This window comes from Musca autumnalis, unplaced genomic scaffold (genome assembly GCF_047663935.1).
Source record: "Musca autumnalis isolate F117 unplaced genomic scaffold, ASM4766393v1 scaffold_2, whole genome shotgun sequence".
In the NCBI taxonomy this organism is placed as follows: domain Eukaryota; kingdom Metazoa; phylum Arthropoda; class Insecta; order Diptera; family Muscidae; genus Musca; species Musca autumnalis.
The window spans coordinates 62,337,306-62,361,234 of NW_027411755.1; the positions used below are offsets into that span (position 1 = coordinate 62,337,306).

At 34.9% G+C, this 23,929-nt stretch overlaps 1 protein-coding gene across 3 annotated transcripts in view; it reads right to left on the reverse strand.

Annotated features, from left to right (window-relative positions):
• Positions 1-355: 355 nt before the first annotated feature.
• Positions 356-23,929, reverse strand: part of Ggamma30A (guanine nucleotide-binding protein subunit gamma-e) — a 390,809-nt gene continuing 367,235 nt past the window's right edge. For all 3 annotated transcript variants that reach the window (XM_073967709.1, XM_073967710.1, XM_073967708.1), the window contains one exon: positions 356-1,389. In XM_073967709.1, coding sequence (XP_073823810.1) covers positions 1,284-1,389 — 106 coding nt within the window. In that variant the 3' untranslated portion in view covers positions 356-1,283. The remainder of the gene's footprint in view (positions 1,390-23,929) is intronic.

The window sequence follows — 23,929 nt, forward strand, 5'->3', positions numbered from 1 at the left end:
TTTGTTCTTGTTGTTGGTTTTTGGTAGAGATCAGGGTGGGCTTACTGTTGTTACTGCGGTGTATGTTTTTATGGAGTTTTGAGTTGTATTATTTATTTATCTTTCAAATTTTTGAATGGAATGAGGTGAGCACAATGATGACGATGAGGTTGATGACTTGCATGATGACAACGTAGATGGTGGGTCAGTAATAAATCAAAGGAAAGTTAGGAAAATTTGAATATGTTAAGATGATATCTATTAGATGATAGATTTACCATGATTAACTAAATGAAATGCTTTCAGAAAAACCATAAGAAAGAGTACGAAGTTAACTAAGTCATAAACTCATAAAATAAAAATGCCAAGATGATGATTTTTGTTTTTAAATTTCACTTTTCCACTTATGCATGGAAATTTTTATTAGTATTTTTATTTGTTGTTGTTGATTTGTTGCAAATTTTGATTTGATATATAATTAGAAATGTTTGTTCTTGTTGTTGTATTTGTTATTCATGTAATATTATATTGATAAAAAGTAAATATACTTAAGAAATAAACTTATGCTTATGGAGGAAAAAAATTATTGAGAGATTGTATGTGGAAAATAAGTTAAAATAAGTTTTCTTTTTTTTGAAATACTTAACATCATTGAATCAATTAGCTAGCCATTATGGTGTCTCACATTGTTGTTGTCATTCTTGCTACTGTGTTGATCATCTGCTTTCACTTCTCCATGGCCAGTTTGTTTAATTCTTCATTCTCATAATGACATCATAGTACATTTGCCAAAATTTCGTCTGCAGCCACAGCATCAATACCACCAATGGTTGCAATATTGGCCATTGCAACAGCTCACGCTGGGTCCGCCGTTTGAATTTCTTTAGAAACTGATTAGTCCTTGAAGGCTCCGCTTGTATTTCATTATAATTCAAATTATAATTATAATAATAATAGTTGTTATTTTTATAAAAATCTTCAGTGTGATAAAGAAAAGGCGTAGTAGAGGATGTGGCTGAAGATTGTTCAGGATCTAGACCATTCCATTCATTTTCGTTATAGATATTACGATCAACATTTGGATCTAGGCCGTTATAAAGATACTGGGGTTGATCGACAATAATGGCTTCATTTTCTCTTAGAAGAGACGTGGTTTCTAAGGGTGGTCTTCTACTGTTACTATTACTGTTGATGTTAGGTTTGTTATAACTATTAAGTGGTTGTTGTTGTTGTAGTTGATAGCTATTATATTGTTGTTGTTGTTGATGTTTTATATTAGGGTATTTTTGTGGTTTACGATAATATTACATAATGACACATTTGCCCTTTTCGGCCCACGGATTATTCTTTTTATCCGGAGCATTTATCAATGGATCATTCTTTTCGTTCTCCTCGACAAACGCACGCATTCTGGAAAGAAAAAAATGGGAGATAAATATTAGATTTAGTTAAAATTATGATATTATAAAAATACAATTTGTTGTAAAAGCTTTGTTCCTTTACTTTTTTAATGGTAAAAGTGGTAAAAGAGAAAAGTGTCAAAATTGCTCTCTCATGAACATTTTTACCAGAAAAGTAAAGGAACGGAGAAATAGTAGATCTGGTAGCAATGTCAAAAAGAAACATAAAAAATCAAATTTTGTCTTTTATTTCACAGTTTTTAATTTAATTTTTAATTTAGTTTTGCCAGCGTTCGACTTTTTCTTCTGTTTTTCATCAATTTTTTCTTCATTGTGAAATAATCGTCAAACAAAAGTCGAAAAATCAGTTCTACCATTTTCTACCTGCAGAAATTTGCCTGGTAGCTTGTGGTAGAAGAGAAAGGCATAAGTGCACTCTCTCCACTCTCACTCTCTTAAAAATTGCTGCCAGTTTTACAACTTTTTGGGGTTAACGCTTTGCAGGTTAAAAATGGCAACAAATGGTAAAAAGGGTAACCTCAGGTAAGTAAAGGAACACAGCTAAAATTACAAAACATTTTTAGGGAACATTTAAGATATAAGCAACATTATTTTTGTCCATATTTTGGGTATGATTACTATTAATTATAGAGTATGGAATTTCTTTAACCCTGGGAGGAGAGCTTCATATCACGAAACTTGTTTACAATTCCCCAAAATTTCCTATAGTTTTGATTTTATTGAATTTTTAATTTTTGGCCACAGGTGCGTATGACTACTATTAATTATCGTATTTTTTCAATAAATTGGCTATATCTCTTATTGTAATAGGCGGATTTTCAATTTACGCACGGAGTTTGAAAGAAAACACATTAAGTATTCAAAAGGTATTTTAAAAATGCATAAGTCTTCCGGACGTTACAAATTCTTCAGGAAAATAAAATGTTTAAATGAAAAGCTGTAATTTTTAACGAAAATTTAATTTTAGTTAATATTTGCGCACGATTAATATTAATTATTAAGTAAATTTAGGGGATGAAAGATACCAAGGAACGGTCGTGACCGGCTATAACATGGTAAAGTCCAGGATTTATCTTGGTCCCTCTCTCATCTCAAGTGGACACTGACCTCCAAGTGGTGTCACCTGGGGAGATGCCTTTAACACCCGTTAAAGGTAGTGAGCTAACATGTGCCGCGCGTTCACCCATAAGAACGTTCAAAACTAGGGTTTGGGCGTCGGGCTAGAAACCCCCCCCCCACAAAAAAAACAGCCTACTATGACAAAACGCAAGAAAAGAAAAACAAACCCCTCTAAAGTCGACGACCCCCGCAAACGTTTAAAGGACCATGATCTGCGAATCTGCACCTGGAATGTTCGCACTCTTTATAGACAAGGTGCAGTTTACGCGCAGGCAGATGTACTTGAAAAGTACAAGGCCGACATTACTGCCATACAGGAAATACGATGGACTGGGAAAGATGTCACAACAACACCTAAAGGTGACGCACTGTATTAGAGCTGCCATGTCACAAAGCATGAGTTTGGTTGCGGTTTTGTAGTTGGTCAGAGGTAAAAACATCTGGTCTCCAGCTTCACCTCAGTGAATGAAAGACTTGCTACAATTCGATTAAAAGCAAAATTCTTCAACATCAGCTTTATCTGCGCTCATGCTCCAACCGAAGAACATACCAAAGATATATTCTACGAGCGCTTAGAAGAAACATATGACCGTTGTCCTGCCGATGACATTCAAATTGTTCTAGGCGATTTTAATGCCAAAATTGGAAAGGAGAATATCTTTGGACAAACAGTCGGGAAATTCAGTCTACATATTGAAACATCAGACAATAAAATGAGGCTGATAGACTTCGCAGCGGCAAAAACATGGTACTTAGCAGTAGCAGATTTAAGCATCTCGATATTCATAAGGGCACTTGGTTGTCTCCAGATCAAAGAACAAGAAATAAAATTGATCACGTTGTGATAGATGGAAGACATGCATCAAGTGTGTTGGATGTACGATCGTTCCGAGGTGCAAGCATAGACTCGGACCACTACCTTGTTGCAGCAAAGGTACGTACCAGATTAAACGTAACAAATAAAGGGCGAACAGACACAACACGGAAGTTGGACATCGGTAAGCTGCAATCACAACAGATAGCCACGGCATATTCCATTCAACTGGCCCAACTGCTTAATCAAAGCACTCCTCATCCCGATAACATATCAGCGCAATGACAAAGCATTGCCCACTCCATGCAAACAGCCGCAAAATCCATACTTGGATACCAGAGACTTCCACCAAGGAATCCATGGTATGACCAGGAGTGTCGTGCTGCTACCGAAGAGAAAAATGCGGCATATAGGGCTACTTTACAATCAGTAGCAACGCCTAGCGCACGGGAGTAGTATCGGGAGAAAATGAGAGAGGAGAAACATCTTTTCCGCAGGAAAAAGAGAGAAATGGAAAACCGGATTGTGAACAAATCGAGATGTACAGGAGACAGAATGACGTCCGAAAATTCTACCAAAGAGTGAAACATCAAACTGATGGCTTTGGAACTGGAACATCCTCCTGTAGAGACTAGCAAGGTAATTTGGTAACTGATACAGATAGTGTGCTAAGGATATGAAAAGAACATTTTTCCAAACTGTTGGTATCCAATAGTAGCGAAGTCGACGAAGATATTACAGATCCAATCCCAGAAGATGGTATTGAATGTATACCACCCGGCCAGGATGAGGTAAAGACATCAATGAACCGGCTGAAGAATAATAAGGCAGCAGGAGTTAATGGCCTATCAGCCGAGCTGTTTAAAACCGGAGGCGACACGCTGATAAGGTGTATGTATCAGCTAGTTAGCTCACTCTGGCAGGAAGAACGCGTGCCCGACGATTGGAACCTGAGCATCCTGTGTCCCGTCCATAAGAAAGGAGATAAGACTTTGTGCTCCAACTACAGGGGCATAAGTCTTCTCCCTATCGCCTACAAGATGGTGTCAGGTATATTGTGCGAACGACTAAAGCCCATGGTCAACGAAATAATTGGACCATACCAATGCGGCTTTAGACCTGGCAAGTCCACCATTTACCAAGAATTTACCCTGCGGCAAATCATGGAGAAGACCCAAGAGATGCAGATCGACACGTACCACCTTTTTGTCGATTATAAAGCAGTCTTTGACAGCCCGCTACGTTCAAAGGTATTCGAAGCAATGTCTGAATTTGTTATACCTGCAAAGCTAATCCGGCTTTTTAAAATGACTCTAACTGACACAAGATCTTCAGTTAAAATAGGAAAAAAACTCTCCGAAGAGTTTTGTACCAAAAGAGGTTTCAAGCAAGGAGACAGCCTTTCGTGTGATCTTTTCAACATACTGCTAGAAAAGGTTATACGAGAGGTAAACGTCAAAAGAAGTGGCATAATCTACACCAATAGCCACATTATACTTGCTTATGCTGATGATATAGACATCATGGGACGATCAGTAAAAGAAGTAACCGATACCTTTATGAAGGTCGAAGGAGAATCTGCTAAAGTGGTTCTGGCGGTAAACGGCGAGAAGACCAAGCTGATGGTGTCGACGCGCAATGCGTCCATTGAGATCGGTCCAACTGTTGAAGTTGGTTCCTATAATTTTGAGGTAGTAAAAGACTTTGTATACCTCGGGACCGCCGTAAACACAACAAACGACATCAGTTGTGAAATAAAAAGAAGAATTGTATTGGCCATTAGATGCTATTTTGGCTTAAGTAAGCACTTTAAAAACAAAGCCACAACTCGTCAAACAAAAACCAGTAAGGAAAGGATCAAAGTCGGGTGGGGCCTACTATATGATACCCTACACCACTGTGAATATGTAAAATATAAATCGGAGCTATATCCAGATCTTAACCGATTTTGATATAATTTGGCACATTTATGTCCAGACCGAATTCAGTCACACATTCCAAATATCATTGAAATCGGACTTATATATCGTGTTTGGAGCAGAAAATACACGAAATCGGCCGAAAATATATATGGGTGCTATATCCAAATCTGAACCGAATTCGATATAATTGGGCACATTTATTTCTAGACTGAATTCAGTCATACATTCCAAATTTCATCGAAATCGAAAATATATAGCGGGTTTGGTATAGAAAATACGTGAAATCGGCCGAAAATATATATGGGAGCTGTATCCAAATCGGAACCGATTTCGATATAATTGGCACACGTGAAATCGGGCGAAAATATATATGGGAGCTATATCCAAATCTGAACCGATTTTCACCAAAAGCAATAGCGTTCTTCCTATGGCTAAAAAAGTTGTAGTCCCCAATTTTCAGCTGAATCGAACAAAAAATGCGACCTGTATGTTGCGAACAAAAATACATGGACAGGCGGACAGACAGACAGACCGACGGACACGCATAAATCGACTCAGAAAGTGATTATATGTATATCCCCAAAAGAAACTGTGGGCATATTTCGTTTCCTTTTGTATGTTACATACAAATGCACAAAGACATAATACCCCTTACCACTGTGTGGTGTAGGGTATAATAAAGTTTTACAAAACACTGATACTACCCGTGCTGTTCCGAAGCCTGGGTACTTGCGCAAGCCGATAAGACAGTGCTTGGCGTGTTTGAGAGAAAAATTCTTCAAAAGGTCTACGGACCGATCTGTGTGGACGGTGAATATCGACGTCGTATGAAGCACGAGCTGTATCTGCTATACAACGACATCAATATAGTTAAACGTTTCGAGATGAAGCGATTGCGTTGGCTAGGCCATATAATAAGAATGAGCGATGTCGAACTCGCTAAAAAGTCGTATAAATTCGAGCCACAGACCTTCTGCGGTGCACGCAGAATTGGCAGGCCAAAGAATAGATGGCGCAAACAAGTGGATGAAGAGATGATAAGGAGCGGTATTCCAAAAAGCGAAGCACTAAACAGAGAGAATGGGAGATCTTTTCGTAGTTCGGTCTATGGAACAAATGTTCTGTAATGGGCCAGCTAAGTAAATAAGTCTTCTGGACATACAAATAAAATTCTTTAATCAACAGTTGTAAGTTTTAACGAAAATTACATTTTCGTTAATATTTGCGCAGGCACTTTAGTAACTTCAAATCTGCAAAAATACTTTTACACTCTCCCTTATAAAATTAATTAATTGTATTAGCTCCCGGTTTAAAGGCGATGATCATTTTTAGAATCTCTCTTCAAAAAGTTAAACTTATTTTAACGAGTCTGAAAATGTTGTTTAAAATTCTCAAAAATTGCCTATAGTTCTTATTTTATTGAATTTTTAATTTCTGACCATAGGTGCGTATGACTACTATTAATTATTAGGTTTTTTCTATAAATTGGCTATATCTCAAATTGTAGTAAACGGATTTTGAATTTACAAACGGAGTTTGAAAGAAAACACATTAAGTATTCAAACAGCCTTAAAGAATTAATAAGTCTTCAGGACTTTACAAATTCTACAGGCAAAATAAGAAAATATTTTTAAATCTAAAGTTCTAATTTTTAACGAAAATTTAACTTTCGTTAATATTTGCACGTATGATTAATAATTATTAAGTAAATTGAAACCGAAATTTCTTGAAGTTTCTTTCATACTTCTCTTTCTAGTATACAATGATAATCCATTTCAATAACTTAAAACTTGCAAAAGTTCTTTTAGACTCTCCCTCATAAATCATATCAATTGTACTTAAAGGCGATATCTATTTATAGAAACTCTTTTCAAAAAGCAATACTTATTTAACCGACTCTGAAAATTTAGTTTAAAATTTCCGAAATTGCCTATATTTTCGATTTTATTTAATTTTTAATTTCTGGCCTCAGGTGCGTATGACTATTATTTATTATTGGATTATTTCAATAAATTGGCTATATTTCGTACTGTAATAAGCGGATTTCGAATTTACAAACGAAGTTTGAAAGAAAAGACATTAAGTATTGAAAAAGTCTTAAAAGATGCATTAACCTTCTGGAATTAAAAAAGTATACAGCCCAACCAAAATACAATGTCAAAATCAAAAATAGTAATTTCTTAAAAAAAAATTTAATTTTTTAAAAAAAATTTAAATTTTTAATAATTTATTTAAAAAATTCAAACTGAATTCGTTAGCTTTGATTCCTAAATACTTCTAATTGTTTTTAGCTTCCCTTTAAAACGGCAACTACATTTATAAAAAACCCCTCGGAAAATAAAACCTATTTTAACATCCTTGAAAAGAAACAAAACAACAAACTTAAAATAAAAGTTTTTCATTGAATTTAATGCGTGCCTTGAAATGTTATTTATTATTGTTTTTTTTCTCTCTTTTAATTTTGAGTTAAACAAATATTTGCTCTAAATAATAATTTCCACCCTCTGACAAAACTTTGCCACCAACTAACACTACTCGTTAACAGCAGCAGCAACAACAGCAACTAAAACTAGAAATGAACTTTGTAAACTTTTCTTTTTTGCTTTAGTTTTTTTCTTGCCCAGCTGTTGTTGTTGCTGCTACTGCTCCTAGTGCTGTTGGTGTCATACTGCCATGTTTTATAATTTAAGTGAAACGCTATATGGTTAACTAGTGCGGGAGTTGGATCGTTGCACGCTGTGTGCAACCACATGCTATGACCACAAATGGCCATATACCCGCCAAGCATATGGATCATTTTCAAATTGTTGTATACGCCTTTTGTTGCTTTTGTTCCTGCACTTTTTTCCTTTTATTTTATTTTATTTATTTCTTAAAACACAACACCACATGTTGTGAAAGTTTTGTGGGTAGACTATACATATTTGTATTTAGTTAGAAGGAGAACATCTAACAGCTCACATATTGTGACATTGTTTTATTGAATGGAATTTCTTCATGGAATACATAGTAATAGTTGTTTGTTGACTTTGTTGGACATTGTTTTGCTTTTCAATAGTTTTGAGGTTCAAAGTATAGCAAACAATCAATACTATTTCATTAGAATGTAAAAGCTTGTTAACATGAAAGTTTCTTTTGGGCCATTTGGGAAATTCGATACATATCTTTGTTGCGCAAATATTAAAAATTTGATGTTGTATATGACCTTCGGGAATTTGTTATTTTTTTTCTCCCTAAAAGCACATGTTATTGATTCTTTAATAGCTTATCGTTTTGCTGTAGTTTTGAGGAAGAACAGAAGAATATGTATTAATGTTATTCGGTTAATTGAACGAAAAAAGTAAAAGAAAAGTAGTCTTTGTGACAGATAAACATTCTCAGCATACTCAATACTTCATTTAGTACAATTATACGAAGATAGAATTTTATTTTATTTATTTTTATCTTAGCTGATGGCCATTGTAGCCAATGTTATTTCATCTGTTATTAACAGTGTATTTGCTACACACGGGGCGCCTTAACTATATTTAAAAGAAAGGTGCTTACACCTGGAAAGTTTTTGCGGATTCTGAAACTACATTGTTCATAGATGAGAAAAATCAAAAAACAAAAAAATCGCCGGAGGGATTTTCAAATAAATCGCGGCCAAGGTTCACATTTTTAGTGTTTTTTTGGTTTTCACGATTTTGCTTGGAAGCCGCGATTCGTATCGTAATGCAACTGATGAAAATGTTGTAGCAGTGAAAATTCTCTACAAGAATGGCCTTTATGACTTTTTCCTAGGATTTACCATTTTTGAGATATTGAAGTTCAAATTTTGACAATTTACTGACTGTATCGTCTGCTTATAAAACAATGACATGACTGCAGTTTTCCAACTTAAACGTATATATATAAAAAATGGTACAGCCTAAGAAAAAATCACACACTAAATCTTGTAGAGAATTTTCTTAGCTATAAGATTTTCTCAGGTCCCATATCGATAAGACTTGCCGTATTCATGAAAAAACGCGAAACCCTAACAAAAAACTAAAACTGTAACTTGACCTTCTTTATCTCAAAAATGGTACAACCTGGGAACAAATAATTAACATCAGTCCTCTAGAGAATTTTCACAGCTACAACATTATCTTTAGCTTCACTTCGATAGGACTTGCGGTTTCTAAGCAAAATCGCGAAAACCTAAAATAAACCTACAAATGTGAACATTGACCGCTACTTATTTAAAAATGCCTACATCGATTTTTTCTTGTTTTCGAATTTTTCTCATCCAACAACATTGCTGTTTCAGAATCCACAAAAACATCCCAGATGTAAGCTGTATTTACTTAAAGTTAGTTAAGGAGCTCCGTGCATGTCAGTCCATTGTCCCAATTTGTTCTTCAATATCTCAACAAGTAAAAAGCCGTTAAGTTCGGCCGTGCCGAACTTTTTATACCCTCCACCATAAAATAGTCTTAAATAAAATGGAATAATTAGGCTCCTTTCACAATTTAAGGTGGAACAACTTTTCGACAATGGATAGAATCCTACTGCCTCTCACTATTGCTTAAATTACACAGTGAACGCAAATGTTGGGGCAGAGATAATTCCTTTGGAGATAAAAGCCCTTGGTGACAGAAAAACCCCGAAGGACAGATGCGCCGTGAGTCGAACTTCCGCGTTATGGCGTGATGAAGTTTTTGCAAGAGACCCTGTAAGCCATCATGAATTAGCATTATATCTTTTTTTGTTGTTTTTGTAGAGCACTTAAGCAACAGTGAACAAAGATATAACGCTAATTCCTGATGGCCCACAGGGTCTTTAACAAAAATTTCATCACGCCATAACGCGGAAGTTCGACTCACGGCGGATCTGTCCTTCGGAGTTCATAATATGATCACCAAGGCCTTTTTTCCCCAAGAGGAATTTTCCGTGCCCCAGACTTTCACCTCCATTTTGTTGCACAGTGTTATCTAATCTAATCTAAAAAATGTGTTCAGCTAGGTGGTACCACCAACGGGGCTATATCAAAGAGTCAACCTATCTTTAAATTTTTTGGCGGAAAAGTTTTATAGAGCCGGGAACTTCAAGAGTCAAATTGAGGGTACTTTCATCAAAACAATGTAGACCCTCAAAAATGGACCCATGTTGACGAATTTTAGTGAAGAAATTTCGTGAACACTGAAAATTCCCGAAAATCGGGAGGTACTGTAATATGGGGGATAAACCAAAACATGGCTCTATAATGACGATTATTTTTGAATAGACAAAATTGTAGCTAAAATTCTCAAAATACCGATCATTACAGCTAGTACGGTTAAAAATTCCAGCTAAAATTCTCAAAATACTGAACATCGGGAGATACCGTTAATATGGGAGCTATACCAAAACATGGACCTATGTGGACGATGTTCATTTTGAGATGTTTTATGACCACTGAGAACTTCAAATGTCAAATTACAGCTAGTTCGGTTAAAAATTGCAGCTAAAATTCTCAAAATACCGAAAATCGGGAGGTACGGTTATATGGGGGCCATACCAAAACATGGACCTATGTTGACTATGTTTGGTGGAGATGTTTCATGACCACTGAGAACCACAAATGTCAAATTGCAGATAGTTCGGTTACAAATTGTGGCTAAAATTCTCAAAATACCGAAAATCGGGAGGTACCGTTATATGGGGGCTATACCAAAACATGGACCTATATTGACGAATGGCAAATTACAGCTAGTTCGATTAAAAATTGTAGCTAAAATTCTCAAAATACCAAAAATCGGGAGGTACCGATATATGGGGGCTATACCAAAACATGGACCTATGCCCATATCCTTTGCGATCACTAGGAACCCTAAGTGCCAAATTATAGCTAATTCGGTCTGCAAATGTGGCGAAGAACGTCAAAATACCTCAAATCCGGAGGTACCGTTATATGGGGGCTATACCAAAGAGTGTACCGATATAGCCCATCTTCGAACTTGACATGCCTATGGAAAAAAGACACTCGGGTGCACTCTATCTCAATTATTGCGGACGCTAGAGTGATTACAACAGACGGACAGACGGACATGGCTAGATTGTCTAAGAATTTTATCCTGATCAAGAATATATATACTTTATAGGGTCGCAAATGATTAGTTCGATGTGCTACAAACGGAATGACAAACTTAATATACCCTCCATATTATGGTGGAGGGTATAAAAATGGTAAATCCTAGGAAAAAGTCATAAAGGCCAATCTTGTAGATAATTTTCACTGCTATAACATTGTCTTTAGTCCAACTACGATACGACTCGCGGTTTCCAAGCAAAATCGTGAAAACCTAAAAAACCCTAAAAATGTGAACGTTGACCGCGATTTATTTGAAAATCCCTCCGGCAATTTTTTTGTTTTTTGATTTTTCTCATCTATGAACATTGTAGTTTCAGAATCCGCAAAAACTTCCCAGGTGTAAGCACCTTTCATTTAAATTTAGTTAAGGCGCAGCGTGTACATTGTTAATATTATAATTTGTAGAAAATAGAAGAAGTAGTGTCCAAAAAAGTGTTTAAGGGAGCGGAAAACAAAAAAGTTAATTTTTTGGCAACAAATATTTGTATGATTGGAGGATTTTAAAAATTGCTATGATCAATATTAATTGATCGATATATCGGAAAATTTAGTTTTTGCGGATACTGAAACTACAGTGTTCATCGAAATAATGGTTATAAATTGTCGGTACAGGTTTTTATATAGCCTCCATAGAACGGCAATCACGGATTTTGGATTTTTGATATTTGAAAAGTTTTAGCCATAGGTACAAAACATTCCTTGCAAAAAATTAAACAACATACGTCCGCGTTTTCCAAAGGCTCCATTAAAGGGTGCCAACCAATTTAAGAATTGTTTGAAGATTTTAGTCATATTTTCCTACCGAATTGGTTGTTAATTGGGGTTTTGTGTTCGCAAAAAACTATCCATATCAGACCAGTCAAAATATACATTTGTATAAGGGGGAAATAGCTAAAATGCCCACAAAGCAGGATTTTGGTGGATAGCTAGGGTTTACAATTAGAAGCAACGTCCAAAAAGCCCCCATCGATCCCACGTATGCAAAAAAAAGTTACCCATGAAATATCGTTGTAATCACAATTACATGGACTACCTTCGATGAAAATTTCAAAACAATCCTCGAACAGCCCTTAAACTACACATAAACAAAGCTTTTCGATTATCGTGACCACTAGTCAATTATTTTGGTCACCGTTGTATTTTTTAGAGGTTTTGGACAATTATGTCTGGAAGCATAGTCTCGCCCAGGAGCACAAGGAAACCCTTTGGTACAAATTTCAAAACGATATTTGAACAGCCCTTAAACTGCAATTAAATTACCGTTTTGGAAATTTGTGGGGAACGTACCATTATGTTATCGGATATAGGCCTTATTGGTATTGTTTGTACAAAATCGGACACTCCATTTGTTGTGTTCATCAGTCATTTTAGTTGGTGGCATTTTTATAGATTGAACCATTATGGACATAATGCTCAAATAATGTCTTCGTAATAAAGGCCACGAGGGCAACCTGCTGTAAACTTTTTCAAAACCGTCCATATTCGAACATGATCTATGAGAAAGAAATATTACGATGTGCAAAATTAGAACCAAAAAGGTTTTTGTGCTCACCATTTCAGCGAAAACCTTTTAATTTTTGTAGAGGGTGTAAACGAATTAGTGAATCGGTAAGGACCCTTTGCGAAATTGATCTAAAATCTGTGGATATTTTGAGATTTGTCGTGCTCATCAACCAGTCAGTCGAGCAGGCAAATGGACCGGCGAGGCTAAATAAGTTGTGTGAGACGGATTTGGGGTATAAAAGCTTTATTTTTATTTTTTTGTGGTCACCTATTAATACTTTCTACATGTGATTCGATGGTAAATATATTGAAACTAAGGAAACCAAAAACTTATTTTAAAATATTGGAAGGCATGGACGTGGTGTGCTCCTAAAGAAGACATTTTTTTTCTCAATTTTTGGAAAATACTACTGCACGATTAAAAAGCTGGAATATGAGCTCATTTTCTGAACATAAATGGTTCCTTTTGTCGGTAGGAGAACGTAACCTCAGGAAAAATCAAAAGAATTTTCTTTATACCCTACACCACTATGTGGGGAGGGTATTATAAGTTGGTTTTGGCCAAAAAGTTTGTAACGCATCGAAATAATGGTCGTAGACCCATACTTATATATATCAAAATGAATGTCTCGACGAGCTGAGTCGATCTGGCTATGTGTGTCCGTCCGTCTGTCGGTCTGTCCATCTAAACCTTGTAATCACGCTACAGGCCGCAATTTTGATCGGATCGTCACGAAATTTTGCATGTTGATGGGGGTACAGGAGGGGAAGAAGCCTATTGATTTTGGTGATGGTCGGATAATATTTAGGGGTCGGAAAGGGCAAAAAACTTAGGTGGATAAAAAGACAACGTTATTTTCCAAAGCGATTATCTCAGCTTCTATATGGGGTATACCAAAAGCAAAACCTGACAATTAAAGTAGAAAATATCACCTTTCTAATGATGTAAAGTGCTCGTAGGTGATCAAACAACGAAGTTATCACAATAGTAACAAATAAAACCCCAATTTATATTGATTATTGACGAATATCACAGCTTTAGTTGTAAAATTTCCAAAAGCAAAGCCTGACTATGAAAGTAGAAGATCCTGTCTTTACAATGATGCAACCTAGGTCGGTGTAGGTAACCAAATGACGGAGATATCGCAATAGTCGGTAATACATCCCATCTTTCTATTTTTTTAGAAATCACGCTACAGGTCGCAATTTTGATCGGATCGTCACGAAAATTTGAGGGTTAATGGGGGTCTCACAGGTGAAGAAGCCTATTGATTTTGGCGATGGTCGGATAATATTTAGGGGTCGGAATGGGCAAACACTTATTTGGAGAAACATTTTATTTCAAAGCCAATATCTCTGTTTCTTTAAGAGGTATATCAAAAGCAGAACTAGGCAAGGAAACTACAAAATATCACCTTTACAACGATGTAAAATAGGTTGTCGTAGTTGGTCAAATAGCAGAGATATGGCAATAGTCGACAATGCATCCCATTTTCCGATTTTTTTGTAATCACGCTACAGGTCGCAATTTTGATCGGATCGTCACGAAATTTTGGGGGTTAATGGGGGTCCCAAAAAGAAAGAATCCTATTGATTTTGATTATGGTCGGATAATATTCAGGGGTCGGAATGGGCAAACACTTATTTGGAGAAAGGTCAACGTTTTATTTCAAAGCCAATATATCTCTGTTTCTTTAAGAGGTATATCAAAAGCAAAATCTGGCAAGGAAAGTAGAAAATTTCACCTTTACAACGATGTAAATTAGGTTGTCACAGGTGTTCAAATAGCAGAGATATGGCAATAGTCGATAATGCATCCCATTTCCGATTTTTTTGTAATCACGCCACAGGTCGCAATTTTGATCGGATCGGTCGGTAATGCATCCCATCTTCGGATTTGTTTGTAATCACGCTACAGGTCGCAATTTTAATCGGATCGTCACGAATTTGGGAGTTGATGCGGGTCCCACATAGGAAGAAGCCTATTGATTTTGGTGATAGCCGGATAATATTTAGGTGTCGGAATGGGGAAAAACTCATTTGGAGACAAATTCAAAGTTTTATTCTTTGTGAATATATTGGCTTCTAGTAGGGGTATTCTAACGACAAAGCCTGTCAATGGAAGAAGAAAATATTACTTTTACATTGGTGCAAAGCAGGTTGGCGAAGGTGGTCAAACAAGGGAGATACCACAATAGTCGGTAATGCATCCAATTCTTCCATTTTTTTGCAATCAAGCTACAGGTCGTAATTTTGATCGGATGGTCACGAAATTTTGGTTGCTTATGGGGATCCCAGAGACAAAGAGGCATATTATTTTTGGTGGTAGTCGGTTTATATTCCCTAAAAGAAATGTTTACCAGTGAAAAGCTTATGCACAGGGCTAGTGGTGTAGGGTATCACATGGTCGGCCCCGTCCCGACTATAGCCTTTGCTCACTTGTTTTTATACTTTTTTTGTTTGTTTTGTTTTTTGTTTCTATTATATGTTTTTCTTCTTTTCTGCTTTGTTATGATTTTTAATCATTCCTTTTTGTTAGCAATTGGTTAAATACACTGTTTCTTCATTTCACTTGACAAAACCTGGACATGTGTTTATTTATACTCTTCATATTATATGCGCCATTTATATCAAAGTTAGGGAGAAAGAGTATATGAGAATAATATACAACCAAACCATTATGCTCAGAAAAAAAACAGTCATATTTTAATCATCTATCTGTTAAAAATATGTTGAAAAGTTTTGATTTTTCAAAATAGTCTGGCTTAATCCCTTTTGTTGTTTTAATATTTAAAACAACAAGTTTATTAGTGGAAAGTTGAAAAGATACAAAACTATAATCACTTTTCAAACACCTGCATGACCCTTTTTTTGATTAATCATATTTCAATCTTTAGATGATGAAAATGTGACAATAAATAACGAAAAAATTGTCACATTTTAAACGCCTCAATTATTTATTTGTGGTTGCTACACATTTGTTGTTGTATTTTAAATTGAACTCTTTTTAATCATTACAGGGAGTCACTTTCGAGTCCCTTTCTGTTAATCAGTCGGTTTAATTAGTTTTTGATCACCAAAAGGACTTTAAAAAGAGTCCGCAATGTGATTTTTTAAAAAATAATCTTCCAAATGCTAGATGGAAACTACCAGGCCTATTTTGGTCCCTTTGATGCATAGGAAAGCTGGAAGTGTTACCTGTCGAACAAAAAAATTATGAAAATATCTCTATCTGTTCAAAACTAACAGAGTTTTGATCAGGGAAAAATCGATTCTGAACCACTATGCTCCTCCGGTTTGGCTAATCAATGCTTTTGAATATTTGTGTTGCGTTAGCGTTATTTGAATTTTTCGAATTCTGCAGTTAAGAAGTACATTTTCTATTATATTTAATTGGCTTTATATTCTATGTCCGCTCCTATATTTTATATTTTATTTGTTTCTTTTTTTAAGAAACATTATTTTCGTATCATTCATGTGAACAAAACAAAAGCACAGCTTGAAGCATTTTTATATAAAAAAAATCTTCACATTTTGCCAATGTTCATAAAAACACATAAAACTCATATGCAGTTACTGTCTGCATGCTTTCCACTCAATTCGTCGCTGTTAGAGGAAAAATGAAAATAATGAAGTTGTACATATTCTATTGTTTAAACTAACAACATGACACTCTATACTATCATAGCCAGACACACTTATACATACTTTCATCACTTCATCTTTCTATCTAGTCACATTAAGAACATTGTCATCATATTAGTGATATCTACTTGCAGGATAATATGGACACATAGTGTGATAGTGCTTTTAATGTATTGTTCTTTGTTTTTTATAATCTACTTCAGGATTGAGGAGGAAAATGTTATGTCCAGACCGCATTTTTCACAACTCCGGTTCCGACTCCGAGTCGGCTCCGAAGGTAAATTCCTATACCACTAAAAACTAATAAAATGTGCACAAATGTTTAACTTTTTCCTATATGGGCCATATAGGCTAATCTGTTGTTTATACCCTCAACATTTATGCTAACGAGGGTATATGGGCAATATTTTTGAAAATTTAACATAGTTGAAGCCAAGGTTTAGCCTTTAATAACTCGCGAAATGTGGTTGAATATTATACAAATTAAATGCTTTCGGATGAAATGTTTTTAGACTTGGCACAAAATATTGGCCTTAAAGTTAATTTGCGTGGAAGCTGTGGCTACACTTATGTTAAATATTGGGTAAAAATGGGTTGAAGCCAACGTGTCTTTTTTTGTTTTCTCTCAATTTGTGATTAAACCACACTTTTTACGATAATATTGTCAAAGTAAATGTAGAAGCCAACTAAATAAGGACCATCTCACCTATTTACAACTTTTCAAAATTTGATCTGCGTTTACCATTAAATGATACTGATATTTTGAGGCCAGATTTTAAGTGTGTTTTGGAATTTTCTTCTAATTTCGTTTCGCAAACACGTTTTCCAAAAAATCATATATAAGATTGTAGAAATCGCGATTCTGAGTTATTTGATATATGTGTCGTGAATGTAGCCTACACATCTTCACAGAAATCTGCATCCAAATACCAACATTTTGTGCGGACATTTTTCTAAAAATCATATTTTTCTGTCCTACTTTTTACAATTGTCATTCGATTTACTCGTACTTGATGGCACATTTTAGATTTTTACGTTGCAGATCTAATAAATCTTTACTCGTGAAATTCTATCTACTAAAACGCGAGATACGAGAAATTCCAAGGTAATAAAATCACCTAAAATTTTTTTCGAAAATATCGCGCATTTTATCGCGTATTCTGGGGCCGTTTCCACTGCAATGAAAAAACTAGTGCAGCATCTTCGTTTTTGTGGAAACAGAGATTTAAAAACTTCACTGATAAGGGAGCTACATTAATTTTATCCCAAAAAATAATGTGTGATGCTACATCCACATCATCCTGATTGATCGCCTTGAAATAGATATGTATATATCGATGTAGACTTTCGTGGTGACACTGAAACCGGATGCGGAACAAAATTTTTTGTACCTTGCGCAAATTACAGATAATTTATAGGTTTTTTTAATGCTTAGATGCAGCCAGTGCTACATCTAAGCATCCGAGTAATATTTCGAAAAATATATACAAAATAAAAGATATGGCCTTGCTGTACATGAAAATCACATGCGGACAAAACGATTTTGATAATTACGCGATTTACACATATTTTAATAATGCATAAAAGTTAAATTGGTTTATTTGAACTCTTTTTCCGTTGAAGAAGTCTAATGATTTATTTCAACAACCCGATAACTTTCCTCAATGGGAAACCTTCTTTGTGAATGTAGATAAAGCAAAATCCGCCAATTTTCTTGGCAGTTTCAAGAAAAATAAAAGAAGTACTCCTATAGAATTTTTCCAATATTTTCAACTCTAGAATGCATGTGAAAACTATTATTCCAAACCAAAATTTGTTTTTAGTAATACAAATATGTATTTATTTGGGCTATAATATCCTAACTACTATCCCGATGATTATAAGTTTGGTCTCATTTGATTCCCCGTGGAGTCTTTATTTAAAACTGTTACTTTTTGTAATTTTTGACGGGTAAATGGGCCTCTATTTACAAGAAATTCGGATTACATTTAAAATTTTGTAAATTTTTTGTAAATTCCGCGAATGCTGAGTAGCATTTTACAAATATTATGCAATCTACTTAATGACGTCACTTCGTGATAACTTTTTAGTGACAATCGCACTCAATAAAATAATTAGCGTTTTTATAAGATTTTTTCTTAAAAGCAGAAGTAAAACCGCGATAACATTTGTCCGCAACAACCAAAAATTTGCTCGCGAGCGGATTTGTACTTGGGAAAAGGGTATTATAAGTTTGTTTTGGTAAAAATGTGGTATACCAATCTTCATATCTCGACGAGATAAAGCGATTTTGAGATGTGTGTCCGTCCGTCCGTCTGTCCATTATAAATTGTAAACACGCTCCAGGCCGCAATTATGGACCGATCGTCACGAAATTTTGTATGGAGGTCGGGTTCAGATCAGAATAGATCCCTATTCTTATTGGTGATGATCGTAAAATATATAGCGGGTGAAATGGACCAAAAACATAATATTTATCCAATTTTCTAGCGGCTCTGTAGGTCTCAATAATAGTCCGATCAACGCTTAATTTTAAATAAGGTAAGAGTATATCACAAAGGAGAAGCTTGCAATTTGAGATGGCGATCGGATAATATTTAGAGGGTTAAATGGACCAAAACTTTTGTGTGAAAATTGTGAAAATTTTTAATATACAGCTTATATCTTAATTCCTGGAAGTGACATTCCGGACAAGTGAGATATACTTGAAAGTGGAACGCTTGACCTTTCAATTGATGCCAATTATGTTGGTGTGCATGATCAGATAACAGAGTTACAGCCTAATATATACCGTTATTTGTTTGTAGTGTAATAATAAACTCGCTAGAAGTCGCAATTATACATCAAATAGTCACGAAATTTTGCACCGGGTAAGAGTATAGGTCGAAAAAGATGCCTACAATTTTGAATGATGATCTGATATTCTTTAGCGGGTGAAATGGACCATTACTTTTGTATGAAAAATATACAATTTTATTTATGGTCGATATTTTAATTCCTTGAGGACATATATATTTCGCAAAGTAGCCTACATATGGGAAAAAACTACTGACTTTTCCTGTGATGTAAATTGCAATAAAGTGTTTGCTAGATAACGGGCCTACTGCCTAATATATAATGGGTTCTGTGTACAGAACCACATTTTTATCCCATGCTACATATTGTCTCCCCAAAAGTTTATGTAACACCACGAAATATTCGTCCTAGACCCCTTATTTGAAATGCCTAAATTCATATCTCGACGAGATAAAGCGATTTAGCGATGTGTGTTCGTCCATTAAAAATTGTAAACAAGCTTAAGGCCGCAATTATGGACCGATTGTAACAAATTTTTTAAGGAGGTTGGGTTCGGGCCAGAATAGAAATGATTAGTTTTTGCTGATGATCGTGAAATGTTCAGGGAATGAAATGGACCAAAAATAGGTCAAAATAATAACCCGCAAAATTTTAAACAAAGTTTGAGTTTATGATGAAGAAGAAGCGTACAAACCAACGTGAAGATCAGATAATACTTAGCGGGTTAAATGGACTGAAACTTTTTTGTGAAATTGGTAAAAACTTCAATAACGTAGCGGTTAAACGACGGAAGTAGTAGTACTACATAAGTACATTTTAGTTTGTGTGAACTAAATTTTCCTTTCCTGCTACAAAAATGTCTTTGTCATGCTAGGTAACTTTTTAGTTTTGGTCATATACAATTCATCTCTAATATTTGATAATTAAATTTTCACAATCATTGAAAAGAAGTTCCATGGTCGGCTCCGTCCGACTATAGACTTTTCTTACTTGTTTTCGTTAATGTAGCGCAAAAAGAAAAAAAAATTGGAAATGGAATATGAAATAATGGAATATGAATAATAAATTCTAGCCTAAAGGCTGAGGTTATAAAAATTTACCTCTTGTTGGATCACCCGTTGGAAATTATAATATGGAAAAATGTTGCCCGGAGCCAGATTCGAGTTATTTTTTTTCGAATCAGACTCCGACTCCAGCAAAATTGCTCGACTCCGACTCGTATCCTACGACTCCGAAACCCTGGTTGTTCCACAGTTTTATCGTGATGAGCTAAAACATCTAACTAAAAAAATTTAGCCCCTTAGAATAGGTTAACACATAGAGAGTTAATCTGTTAATCGCTATGAAGAGAATTTGTTGTGTACACAAATTGATTTGATATGCAAGTTTGTTTTGGGTGTGCAGAACACCTTCTGCGTGTTTTTCTCGAAATCTATACTCACAAAAGAAGCTTATTTTGGATTTGTGCCCACTAACAGCATGACAAAAGGAGTGGGCGTTTTTAGTAAATGCCCACGACTTCTCTAAAGACTAAAATATCCCCTCTAATTGAATCTATATCTGACTTTCTATATTAAATTCTTGACAAAGGGATTCCCCTTTTCGTAAACAGTAGTTCCTTTTTTTATAGAATTTGTTTTCCATTGGACTAATGTATCCAACCCATATAATGGAGGGTATCACAAAACTGACTTCACCATCTATCTATAATCTTATCGTTTCATGATTCAACTTGAATAACTTATTTCCTATAAGACAATTTCGTTTAAATGTTGGTAACACATTTACAACACTACATATGTACATATATACGTACGTTGTATACATATTTTCTACAACATAAGTGTGTAGCTGCTGCAAGTCATTTCTCTCCGTTTTTTTGTGCCATAGATTAGCTTTGGCAGAGATACAACTGCTGCTGCTGCTGCTGTAGTACCGTCATCAAAGTGTATAAAACAATTCATAAACATGTCAAGAAGATTGTTACATTTTTAACATTTCATAGTACGTGCTATAATCTTCTTCTTGAGAGAGATATGTTATGCATGTTTTTTTTCTCTTACGCGTTCTTTCAAATGTGACAGTCTGTATTTCTGTATTCTTTTTTCTCTCGTACTTTTCTAAGTTATATTCTTACAAAGTGTTTAAGTTGAATTGTTTTTTCGTTCAATATCAAAGCAAGTAAAGATTTAAAAATTTTATACATTTTTCCGTGTAGGTGTTTTTGAAGAGGTTTTTGTTTGTTTCTTTAAGTGGTTATCCATTTGTTTTGCTTAAACGGCAATTCCCATTGCATGTGAAAGGAAATATGAACGAACGGAAACATCAAAAAGTCATTTTGATTCAATTAATATTCATCAGCCGGCACCACGATTGTCATTTGATACATGATACAGAATTTTGAATAACAGGTCGTGTGGTTGTCGTTTTTCTTTGAGAATAAGTACTTCTAATGAATATTATCTCAAATTTGTGCTTTTAGCCTAATGTAAATGTATTTTTCATTGAGTAATGTGAGTGCCTGTGTGAAAAATGTTGAACCTGCCTAAAGTGAGAAATGTGATAGGTATTATGTTAAGTGGAAAAGTGAATCATGACTAGAATGGGCAAATGAAATACGTATGTTATATACTATATTAGATATCACAATACATATCTTAAGGCAGAAAAAATATCTTTAAAATTTAATGATTTATTGATAGGATTAAAATAAAACATATTGTATACAAAAAACTTTTATCAACGACAAGCATCCTTATCAAATAAATATGTTTTTTAGCAATTGTTTTTTATATGTTCTTAGACTATTACAAATTTAACTGAATTTTGTGTTCATTCATTGGTTGGATGCCAAATTTCAGCCACTTCGGTAAGAAAATTTAGCTAAAACCTTCAAAATACCTAAAATCGAAAGGTACCTTTCTATGGGGCTATATCAAAACGTGTACCTATACTGACAAATTTCTGGGGGAACGTTATGTAACCTCAAGGAATTTCCGAATTTCAGCCATTTCGGTAAGATAAAGTAGCTAAAACCTTCTATCGGGGCTATCTAAAAATGTGAACCTACACAAAAAAAGAAAAGACCAGAGTCGGACGGGACCGGCTCTATGATACCCAACACCACTCCAACAAATTAACATTAAATCGGATGAAAATATATAACATAAATTATATAAATTATAGCAACAACAATTGAAGACTCTTCTAGTGTCTGAATTCGGCCAGAAGTTCCGAATTTCATCCAAATCGGATTTATTTTACGAATTTGGTATACAATAAACATCAAACCAGATGAAAAATGTGTATGGGAGATATATCCAGTCGGAACCGATTTAACAAGGCAAACTTATTTCTAGTGCGAATTCCGTAATATTTTCCAAATCAAAATGGGCCAGAATTTTCTTGTTTGGCCCGTCAATTACATGAAGTCGGGCGAAAATATATATGGGAGCTATATACAAATCTGAACCGATTTCAATATAATTTGGCAATCTCTTTTGTAGACCGAATTCCGTCGCACATTTTAAATTTAATCAAAATTGGACATACATGACGCGAGTGATGCACCAAATACATAAATTCGGGCGAACATATGTATATATAGGAGCTATATGCAAATCTGAAGCAATTTCAATATAACTTAGCAAATTTATTTCTAGGCCAAATTCCGTCACATTTTCCGATTTTCATCATAATTGGTAAGAAATTGTGTGTATAGTCTTTAAAATTTTTTGAAATCGGGGGAATATATATATGGGGCTATATCTATATCTATATACGAACCGTTATTTACCAAATTTGGCAGATTAGTTTCTAGGTTCATTATAAACATCAACACGGAATTTTGCTTGCCTCTGTGATTTGTTGCCTAAAAACCCTGGCTTTGTCCCCACAAATTTCATTGATACAATGTAATTTTTTTCAGTGTACCCACACATTGAGCTATGTATGATATTTTTAGTGAAGAAATTTGTTGACTACTAGAAATAATAAAATCCAAATAACAGCCAATTACGACAGAAAATGCAGAAAAACAACTTAAGAGTACCTGAAATCGGGTGGTACCGGTGGGGCTATACAAAACATGAACCTATATAAACAATTTTTGGCAGAAATAGTTTTTTGGCTCTCAAAATACAAAATACCAAACTACAATTAAATCAATGGTCAAATGCAACTAATACCTTCCAAACCCCTTAAAGTGTCAAAGCATCACTTTATATGGATGCTATAACAAAACGTGCACCTATATAGCCCGTTTGCATCAGTAAAGGTTCTACGGACTTACAACACATTTGACCAAAATAGAGTGATTCAACCGAAATGTCAAGATCATATGTTGTTTACTTTTACAGTTACACGTTGTTAAAGTTGAAAATTTATTAACAAATTCGAAAGTTACATAAATTTTCTTGTCTTTAAAGTGTAATAACTTTTTTCTACACATCAAAAGTGGCTATTATAGAATGGAATCGTCAATCGCAGGTAGTTATCAGAATTTTAAACAAGTAAGAATGGCGTTAAGTTCGGCCGGGCCGAACTTGTTATACCTTCCACCACAAGTTGTATTGAAGTAAAATGGAATAATTAGTTTCCTTTCGTGTATGAAGAAGACTTAATACTAAAATTCAGC